The following is a 10,290-nucleotide window of genomic DNA, read 5'->3' on the forward strand; positions in this document are numbered from 1 at the left end:
CTGATTTTAAACCATTCAGCGTTCCCTTTGCTCTGTTCAAACAACTGCCTCTTGGTCTGTGTGCAGGTTCCTCATAAGGACTATTAAGTGCTCTAGAATACTCATTCTCTGCAATGTTGTTTACAGCTTATCATGATCCACACAATCAAAACATATATATGGTATTTAAAGTCATTGAGAAATGGTTGAGATCACCTGAGAGAGGATGTGGATAGAAAAGAGGTTTCAGACTAAGCCCTGGCAAGTCAGGGGCTGCAGAGATAAGGATTCAGCAAAAGGGTCAATGAAGAAAAAGGAGTGGTGTCCTGATGCCAAAAGAAGAGGGATGACTTTGCAACCCCTGCTCAATGGAGTGACCCTAGCCAAGGCCTGTTATGGTGGGTGATGGTAGTGATTCTGGAGAGCTACTTTACCTGGGTCACACATTCATTCAGGGTCACGAATTTTGGATTGTTGTTTCTTTCCAAAATGAGATAATACAGGTAGCCTTTTTGTAAATTATCGGTTATCGGTAAGTACCATGGAGTCAGTTCCCACTCATAGTGGCCCTGCACAGGGTTTCCGAGGCTGTAAATCTTTACGGGAGCAGAAAGCCTCATCTTTCTCCTGTGGAACCGCTGGTAGTTTTGAACTGCTGACCTTGAGGTTGGCAACCCGACGTTACCACTACGCTACCAGAGCTCCTTATATTAATTAGAATGTCAAACTTTTATGCCCGTGTTTATTTCCTTTTTTATATTCCAGGAACCTTAAGAATTGGGAATAGCAAGAGCCTTACTCAGCTTCAGAGCAGGGTTGGAACTAGGGGTGAAACAAGTGCACGGTTCCTGGGAGTGAGTGCTTCTTGCACCTTAGGTAGGCTATCTGGCATCAAGCTTGTCCTGGTTTTATCATACTTCCAAGTTATGTGCATGCTTCCCACCCAGTAGTAAGTGGTGGGAACCTGAAGAAGGCAGATTCGAAATGGGAGGATTCCTGCTGTGGGTGAAGGTGGATATAATCCAGAGCTCCAAAATAGCAGGAGTAAATGCTAAATATGCCTTTTGCAGCTGAAAAATGGGTGCACACTGCCACCCTGTGGCCATCCAAGGAAAGACATAGATTCTTAGGGGTCGTCTCAAAACACTAGTGCAAGCAAGCCTTTCCAAAGCACACTTCACCCAGCCCTGAAGTTCTAATTGTGACATTCACAGCTATTGTGGAGTGGCTCTTATTAAACAAGCTGATCGTAAGACCTCAACCCAAAACTGTTATCTGAGGATTGGGCCCAAGAATCTGTGGCAAATGAGTTTTCTAGGTGATTCTATAGACACTCAAGTTTGAGTCCCTACTAGTCTATAGTCACTGTCATAGAGATTAAGGGAAACTAAAGCATTCAGTAAGGGAGAGGCCGTTCCTAGGTCCCTTGGGAGTTCGCAGCTCTTTCTGCTGCTCAGACACACAGAGAAATGAATGGTTTGACAAGTTGTCTTTATTAACATAGACAGACAGACAATGCAGCAGGGAATGTCTGCAAGCTGTGATGGGGTAGGGAGGGCAGAGGGTGCAGAGCAGGTCTTCTCTAGGCTAGGGCTGGCCCTTAGGACACAGGCCCCTCTTCAAGTCCTCTATCCAGTAGTGAGCTCTAGGCTGTTGTCAACCTCCCATCATAGCCCCAAGAGGAGAATGGGGGTCCTTCAGGGAGGTCCGGTTCTAACCTTAGCATTCTCCAAGTTCCTCGGGTTCCTCAGCTGATTTGGTTGCTGAGGGGGTAGGGGACAGTTCACGGGGCACTTGCATAGCAAGAAAGCAGAATGGGGATAAGGCATATGGTGAGGGAAGGGAAGATAAAGGGGAAGGACATCGAGCTGTGGGGAATGAAGGCCTCCAAGGGTAGCTCCTCTTCCTCTAACCCCTCCAAATTACTGCTAGGTTCAGGAGTCAAAGCCAGGTAGAGAGAGTATAATACCCACCCCCATTCCTAACTCCAGAGCCTTGACTGAGAGTGGGAAAGCTTTAGAAAGGCCTGAGTTAATGTGTCAAGCTTATGGAATATGTGTTTGAACATGACAGTCCCTCTTGGTATATGTGAGGATCCCTCTCTCTCGATGGGCGTGATCTCATGGTTGTTGCTATAAACACAGATTCCAGTATCTGTGTTTCATATATTCCCCCGGGTCTGTGTTTGGGTGTATAAGCATGTACGTCCCCGCTTATACACCAGGAACTCAGTATCTGTATGGTATGAAGATGTTCCTGTCTGTACATATGGGCTCCAACAAGTAGATGCATAGGGGCCTGCCCACCCACAGGTCCTTCTTCAGGCCCGGCTGGTCAAGAATCTTGGCCGAAGAGGTAGGTGGTGAGCTCAAGTCGGAGTCCCCGGGCATAGGCTCGAAGACTATAGAAGAGGGTGAGGAAGTCCTGGGTGCTGAAGACTGTGTCAGCCAGGGCGAAGGCCAGAGTAGATGGAATGACACCTCGACCATACTCCACCATCCACGTGTTTGGTCCCCACTCCACAGCAGTAGCCTCTCCAGGTCCGTGCATCACTGTCTCCCCTGAGGGACAGGGAGCACCCATGTGAAAAGCCCAGCTCAGCCCTGACCCGCTATTGATGCCTCTTCTATGGCCTGGTTTCCCATCTGGACGGGTAAGAAGCCCAGGAAGTTAATCCTGTATATTCCTCTCTGGCATCACCTAGCCTGTGTCTTCTCTTGGGGGAAGACATGGAGGGCTACAGGGAATGGGACCCACTTCACCTCCATCTCACCTGGCTATGGGTCACGGTTTGAGAATCATGAAAGTCTATATTCTCAAGTCTCAGAAACTTAACAAACCTTGGGCTGGGCCAGTAAGATAAGGAAAGCAAAAAACCCACAGCCATTGAGTTGATTCTGACTCATGCTGTTGTTAAGTGCTGTTGAGTCAGTTCCAACCCACAGCGACCCTGAACAGGGTTTCTGAGGCTGTAAATCTTTACGGGAGCAGAAAGCCTCCTCTTTCTCCCGCGGAGCAGCTAGTAGTTTCGAACTGCTGACCTTGTGGTTCACAGCCCAATTCATAACCACTACGCTACCAGAGCTCCTTATATATACAGTTTCTAAGACTGTAAATCTTTACAGGAGCAGAAAACCTCATCTTGACCTTGTGGTTAGCAGCCCAACACCTAACCCACAGCACCACCAGTATGGCTAAAAGACTTGTGAGGCTTTCAGAAAAGTGTAGCTATAAAATCCCAATGCCTGTGATTTATATCAATCAACCTCCAACTTACTTGAAAGTCTAAAGTTCAACTTTCTATGTAAAATGCTTCATTGTAAAAGAAGACAACTGTCTGCCTTGGGGCTACGATATCATTTCTAATTACCAAACGGTATTCTCAACAACTGGTGGGATATTGGCTGAGGAAAATAAAGAGTGTCTAGAGGAAGAACCCCAACGAGATGGATTGGCCAAGTAGCAGCATCGATGGACTCAAGCGTGGCAACAGTAGTGAGGTAGGCCCAGGATGGGGCAGTGTTTCATTCTGCTGTGCATAAGGTCACTATGGGTCGGTACTGACTCAATGGCACCTAACAACAACAACAAGGGTCCTAGTGTGGTACTTATAGGATCAGCACTGGACTGCTAACCATAAGGTTGGAGATTTAAACCCACCAGCCACTTGTTGGAAACCCTATACAGGGTCACTATTGAGTCAGAACTGACTCAATAGCATTTAACAACAGACAAAGGTAGCATGATAGTTCTGTAGGATAAGCACTGGACTGCAAATCACAAAGTCAGTGGTTCGAGCCACCAGCCGCTCCTTGGGAGAAAGATGAGGCTTTCTGCTCTTGCAGAGAATTACAGCCTCTGAAACTCTATACAGAGTCCCTATGAGTTGGAACTGGCTTGACTGCACTTAACAACAAGGGCAAGACAAGAAGCTAAAAATCAGATATGTTTACCAGGAAGCCATTATGTCGTTTCCCTTTGACAGAGGAAGGCAACAGGCCCTCAGCCCTGCCCTAACCATCCAACCACTTGTGACTTACCTGGTGGTAAGGAAACTGCAGAGAGGACCCTCGAACACACTCCTTTCCCATCACCTCCCTCACCTGTAGACATACCCTGGGTGAAGGAGGGGGACCCAAATCCCTGACATAACTTTTTTACCAACCTGGATAGAAGACCTCACTTTTGGTGGTACCCTCTCTCCACTGGTGAAAGGTACCAGAGATGATGGTGTCCGAGATCTCAGCCCAATAGCGCCCTGAAGAACAATAAGATGAACACAATTATCAGGGTATTCACACCATCACATAGTCACGTCAAACGTCAAACTGAGGGCTTGCCCCCAGCTTCCCAGTCCGGCCCACGGCTAGTACTGACCAGAGTGGCCTCCGGAGCCCAGCGCGGTGCCAAAGAGCAGCACATACTCGGACAGCGAGGCGTGCAGAAGGCACATGGCGCCCATCCAGCCACCAGCGTTCACGAACACCCATTGCAGCTCCTCGTCGGGCAGCACGTGGCCTGGGTGCAGTCGCCGCAGCTCCACAATCAGCCGAGAGAAGGCCAGCTCGTGGTCCAGTCCTGATGTGGGCAGAGGAGCGGCAGAATCAGGGCCTGCTGGCACCGGTCCTGAACTCAGAGACCGCACCCACAGCCGTCCACCTCCAGACCTGCCTCCGTTACGCACCGCGATCCACCCCGGCTCGAGCTGGACCGTCCCACCCCCTCCAGTCTCCCCTCCCCGCCCGCTCACCCGCATACTGTCTAGCCAGCTGCGCGATCTCTTCGTGCTGGAAGACGAAGCTCTGTGAACCTAGCCAGAGCCAGACGACTTGCGCCAGCACAGCCGCGGCAGCTAGAAGCAGTGCGGCCCACACCCACCGCCGACCCACGGCCCACTGCATCCCGGTTGGTGGCCTGGCACAGTGCGACGCAGGAAGCGTCAGCGCACGGAGCCTGAGTCTGTGGCCGTGACACCGCCTCAGAGCCCGCTCCGCCGCCACCGGCGGAGTATAGAGCGCTCTGACCAATCAGAACGGTCCAGACCTTGGGCCTCGTCCCCTCGGCCGAGCCATTTCCTCTATGGGAGCGCGGAGAGTTGAGGCAGCGCGCGCACTTGAGGATAGGGGGCGGGGCCAAACCATCCAAGCAGCTGACTTCCGGGATGCTAGGCAGGGTCCCTCCTGACGCAAAACTGCGTGGAGTTGGTTTATAAGGTGGTGAGAACCGGAACAGACTGGCTCGCTTCATTGTACAGGCTGGTGAAGCCGGCGATCCCGGAAGCAGAGCTTCCCGGTATCCTCGATTATTAAAACTCAACTCGCTTTGCTAGCACAGAACCTGGGAAGGCAATTCAACCTGGGGGCGTAGGGAAGGCTGGCGGAGACACCAGAACTGTGTTTTAAGAAAGATGGGAACTTAGGGTGAATCAGGCATTGGTAATAGAAAATTTGGCAAATACCATTGATTGCAGCATAACATTGTTGGTGTAATTGGTGTCACCGAATTATTTTCTTACATCAATTTATATATATATGAGAAACGGACTCTTGGTGTGGCGCTGTAGGGACATCACTGAGCTGGGACCCAACCACAAGGTCGGAGATTCAAACCCACCAGAGGCCCTTGGACAACGACCTATTGTTGTTAAGCGCGATCAAATAGATTCCGACCCATAGCGACCCTGTATAGGGTTTCCGAGGAGAGGGTTGCTATGAGTCGGAACCGACTCTACAGCACTATACAACAACATATGTGAAAGGCACTCCAATTTAAGGAGTTTAGGGGACCAAGACAAAGGCACAAAGGGTAAAGGCAACATGGGGTCTCCCAAAAAAACAAACCAAACCCATTGCTCCTCAAGTCCCACTCATAATGATCTCAAGGACAGAGAACTGCCCCGTAAGGTTTTCAAGGCTGTAAATAGGAAGCAGAGTGCCACATTTTTCTCTCACAGAGTAGCTGGTGGGTGGTCGAGCACTATCCACTGGGCGCCAGGACTCACATGAGTCTCCAGGAGCCTACAATGCATTTTTTTGTTCTGAAGCACAACATGTGAGATGAGATCAGATTTGGGGCTATAAACTAGAGATTAAATGGAGGGAGCAAGGTGAGTCAGACATGACTATGGTCCAATTGAGAGAGACGATCTGTATCAGTAGAGAAAGAAAAACAAAAACCTTGAGAAATACTTTGGAAAGAGAGTTGGCAGGAATTGCTTCTTCCTGGAATGTTCTTTTCCCTTCATCCTAACTTCCCCTTACTTGGCTAACATCTTTGTTCATGTCCAATAGGGAGTTGAGTATCCTGGTCTGGTCTGGAGCTCAGGTACAGTTTGGAGATAGAGAGCTAGAAGTTGTCATTCATTCAAGCATCAGATGTTGTTGTTGTCATGTGCGGTGGAGTCGGTTCCGACTCATAGCAACCCTGTATAGAGTTTCCGAGGCTGTAAATCTTTACGGGAGCAGAAAGCCTCATCTTTCTCCCGCAGAATAGCTGGTAGTTTCGAACTGCTGACCCTGAGGATAGCAGCCCAATTTGTAACCACTAGGCTTCCAGAGCTCCTCAAGCATCAGATATGCCTGTATATTTCAAGTGGTGGCTGATATGGCCATGAATAATGCAAGCATAATTCTCACCTGTGAGTGATCTCACTGGGGAACCTATAGAAAATCACACTGGGAGGGATAATAGGAAAAATGAAACCAAGGATAGAGTCATGGAGAACACCAACATTTAAGGAATAGGCAGAGGGTAAAGAGATAAAAAAAAGAAGCAAAAGAAAGTAAGGGGGCAGCATGGCACAATGATTACGAAATAAAGTCTGGAAGTGGACTGCATGGGTTCTAAGCCCAATTCCTACTACCTATTACTTGTGTAATCTTGAACAAATTACGGTCACTCTATGACCTAATTTCCTCAACTGTAAAACAGGATAAATAGAAGAACCTACCTCACAAGCCTGTTAGGATTAAATGAGCTAATATTCATAAAGTATTTAACACTTGACAGGTGATGAGTGTTATATTATGCTAGTAGTCAAAATATAAAGGAGAAGAGAACTGGAAAAGAGTAGTCCCCCACACATGGGAGTGATAGAGTGAAGAAGGGTCAAATGTAATTGAGAGGTCAAATAAGATAATGGGAAACAGCCATTAGATTTCTTAGTAAGGACATGTGGCAGAGACAATGCTATACATTCACAAATCCTATTCATCTCAAACAGGTTACATTCCACAGTCTATTTTGCAGTTATGTGGAACCATGTGATAGACAGAAATAACATATGCCACTTACAGGTCAGGCTCCTAAAATCTCCCGTGAAAGTACTTACCTTCTTTTTCTTGTCTATTGTCTTAGAAACAGAGGATCTAGTGGAGATTTCTGAGGCTCTAAGAAGTGGCAGAGCCATTAGATGGATGAAGCCTGGATCCCTGAATGCTGTATGAAACAGAAGCGCCCCTCCCCTCCAGTGAACTGTGGTGCTAAGTCATTGAGTTTTGGGGGCTGTTTGTTACAGCAACAGAGATTACTTACCCTGACTAATAGGTAAGAGTAGAGGCTGTGAAGATAAACTATGTATTTCGAGAAGCTTGGGCTAGAAGGGAAAGAAAGAAGCCAGTATCCAGAGGAGAATGCAGGATCGAGGGAAGATGATTTTGTACGGACATTGACTTCTGTGACACTTCTGAGCTGACCAGTCTCTAAGAAGCCTGGGCAGCAAGTCTAACCCCCAAACCTGACTGCTGTCCCCTGTTTCAGGAAAAAACTCACTGGAGTTATTTGTGACTGGCATTTCCTCTGTCTGGTATTTCAAAAAATTTCTACACCACACTTTTAAAAAAGGGTGTGTTCTATGGCCTAATAAGTGTCCATGACCCCAGGAAAGGGGTTGAGGGACTGGGACTCACAGCCATCTTTCCACAGATGCCACAGTAGAGATTATGTCTCAGGAATCTAGGGGTGGGGGTGGGGAGAGGGCTAGGTAGGTTCCATTCCAGCCATTCCATTGGGGAGACATAGAGAGGTGAGAGGTTTGGAGATGTTTTTGAAAGATGTTTCTGAATGAGGTTAAGGTTAGTTTGCATGATCCAGGAGGGAGTGGCATTAAAAGCTCTAGTGTTTCTGTTTGTTTGTTTTTTGTTAACTTTTTATTGTGAAGGGAGTGAAGTTTTCCAGAGCAGATAATCAGTTTCACATTCAGCAAATCATAAACTTGCTTCATTACAATGCTTGCATCCTCTCCATATACCAACAGAGCATTTACCTCTATTCACTTTAACTACTGCATTCCTCCCTATGTCTCCCACTCCCTTCATCTTTCCTCTGCTAACCTCCCTCTTGTTGTATATTGCATTCCCTGTCACCCATGTTAATATACCTCTATTCTCTAGCCCAGGGCTGGGGAATGTCTGGCCCTCTCAAAATCCTTTGGTCTGGCCCTGCCAAAGCAATCACAGTTCCAGGCATCACATTTGTTGTTGTTGTTGTTAAGTGCCGTCGAGTCGGTTCCGACCCATAGCGACCCTGTACAGGGTTTCCGAGGGTGTAAATCCTTACGGGAGTAGAAAGCCTCATCTTTCTCCCGCGGAGCGGCTGGTAGTTTCGAACTGCTGACCTTAAGGTTCGCAGCCCGATTCGTAACCACTACGCTACATTTAGGGTGAGTTAATTAAATCTTTGACCAAATATAGCAGGCTAATTTTTAAGTTAATAATTTTGTCTGGCCCGTGGATAATATTGTTGTTGTTGTTAAGTGCCGTCGAGTCGATTCCGACCCATAGCAACCATGTGTAGGGTTTCCAAGGAGCAGCTGGTGAGCTTGAACCACTGACCTTGCAGTTCAAACGACTTTGCAGTCTGACGCATTAGCCCACAGCACCACATCAATAGCTCGTGGCAGAAAAAAATTCCTCACCCTGCTCTGGTGGTGGTGATACTGTGCCGTGGAGTCGGTTCTGACTCATAGCGACCCTGTACAGGGTTTCCGAGGCTGCAAATCTTCACGGTAGCAGAAAGCCTCATCTTTCTCTCTCAGAACAGCTGGTAGTTTTGAACTGCTGACCTTGAGGTTAATGGCTCTACTTGTAACCACTACACTACCAGAGCTCCTTCACCCCTGCTCTAGCCCATGAAAAATTTCTCTCTCCCCAGCAACCTTGGTTTCTTTTATTAAGAAAACCTTTTCTTAACTGTTTACAACATTGTTGTTGTTGCTAAGTGCCTTCAAGTCGGTTCCGACTCTTGGCAACTCAGTGTAGGGTTTTGGTATCATATATTATTTGTCCTTTTGTGATTGACTAATTTCACTCAGCACAACGTCCTTCACTTTCACCCATACTGTGAGGTAGCTCCATAGCATTTCACTGTGTGTATGGACCATAGTTTGTTTAACCATTTTGTTGATGGGCTCTCTATCTTTTTGATGTGTCTTGCTCGTGTAGACAGCATATTGAAGGATCCTGTTTCCTTATCCATTCTGCTATCTCTACCTCTTGACTGGTGCATTTAATCCATTTACTTTCAGTGTAATTATTGATAAGTATGCTCCATGAAACCCTACATGGGGTTGATAGGAGTCCGAACCTACTTGACGGCACTTAACAACTATAACAACAACAACATGAATTGATTGCTGTCATTTTACTGTGGTTTGTGTGTGTGTGGTGCTGCTGGTTGCTTTGTTCCACATAATTTTTTTTTTAAGTTTTTATTGTGAGGTTTACATGGAAGAGCATCAGCTTTACACTCATCCTATCATATTTCGTTTAATTTAAATGATTACAGTCCCCTCCATGCATCATCAAATAACCAAAGGGCACATCACACAGGCCCACCCCCCGGCCACCAGCACACAGCCCTTCTCCCTCCCTGAGTCCAGTGTTCCCAGCTGCTCCATCTGTCCACATCATCATCTCTGTCTCCATCCCTGGCATCACTGCCTCTCTGAGTAGGGTCCTGCTCTCCATTCTTCTCACATGATGGTCCCAGGGACCTCTGCTCCAGGGCTGCAAAATCAAATCACTCTCCTCCTTTTGACAAAAAACATCTACCTCTATATTTCCTATCCTCACAGTCAGTCCTGATGGCAATTATTCACTATTGTACCATAAGAGTCTTATCCCCATTTCCTTTCGCCAGCCCAGTCCCAATGGAAATCATTCAGTGGTGATTCTACTTTTCCCCGCCCCATCTGGAACTAGGCTTCCTCTTGAAAGCTTATAAGCCAATCACTTCTTGCCTTTATAGGCACCTCCATTTTGGGTAGCCAATGTCTTAAGTTGCCCATCCCTGTCAACCCTGTGTACCGAGGGG

General features: G+C 47.4%; 1 protein-coding gene across 3 annotated transcripts; it reads right to left on the reverse strand.

Annotated features, from left to right (window-relative positions):
* Nucleotides 1–2,215: 2,215 nt before the first annotated feature.
* SIGMAR1 (sigma non-opioid intracellular receptor 1) lies at nucleotides 2,216–4,937 on the reverse strand. Of its 3 annotated transcripts, none has more exons than XM_006863059.1 (4): nucleotides 4,730–4,937; nucleotides 4,357–4,557; nucleotides 4,145–4,237; nucleotides 2,216–2,540 (listed from the first exon to the last, which is right to left on the reverse strand). In XM_006863059.1, the coding sequence occupies exons 1-4, from the start codon at nucleotides 4,878–4,880 to the stop codon at nucleotides 2,314–2,316; spliced, it is 672 nt and encodes a 223-aa protein (XP_006863121.1). In that variant the 5' UTR covers nucleotides 4,881–4,937; the 3' UTR covers nucleotides 2,216–2,313. The 3 variants fall into 3 exon arrangements, with proteins under 3 accessions (XP_006863121.1, XP_006863122.1, XP_006863123.1); XM_006863060.1 differs by having other exon boundaries at nucleotides 2,314–2,540; nucleotides 4,790–4,880; XM_006863061.1 differs by lacking the exon at nucleotides 4,145–4,237 and having other exon boundaries at nucleotides 2,314–2,540; nucleotides 4,730–4,880.
* Between the last annotated feature and the right edge of the window lie 5,353 nt (nucleotides 4,938–10,290).

The sequence above is a fragment of the Chrysochloris asiatica genome, unplaced genomic scaffold (assembly GCF_000296735.1).
Source record: "Chrysochloris asiatica unplaced genomic scaffold, ChrAsi1.0 scaffold00053, whole genome shotgun sequence".
NCBI classification, from domain to species: Eukaryota; Metazoa; Chordata; class Mammalia; order Afrosoricida; family Chrysochloridae; genus Chrysochloris; species Chrysochloris asiatica.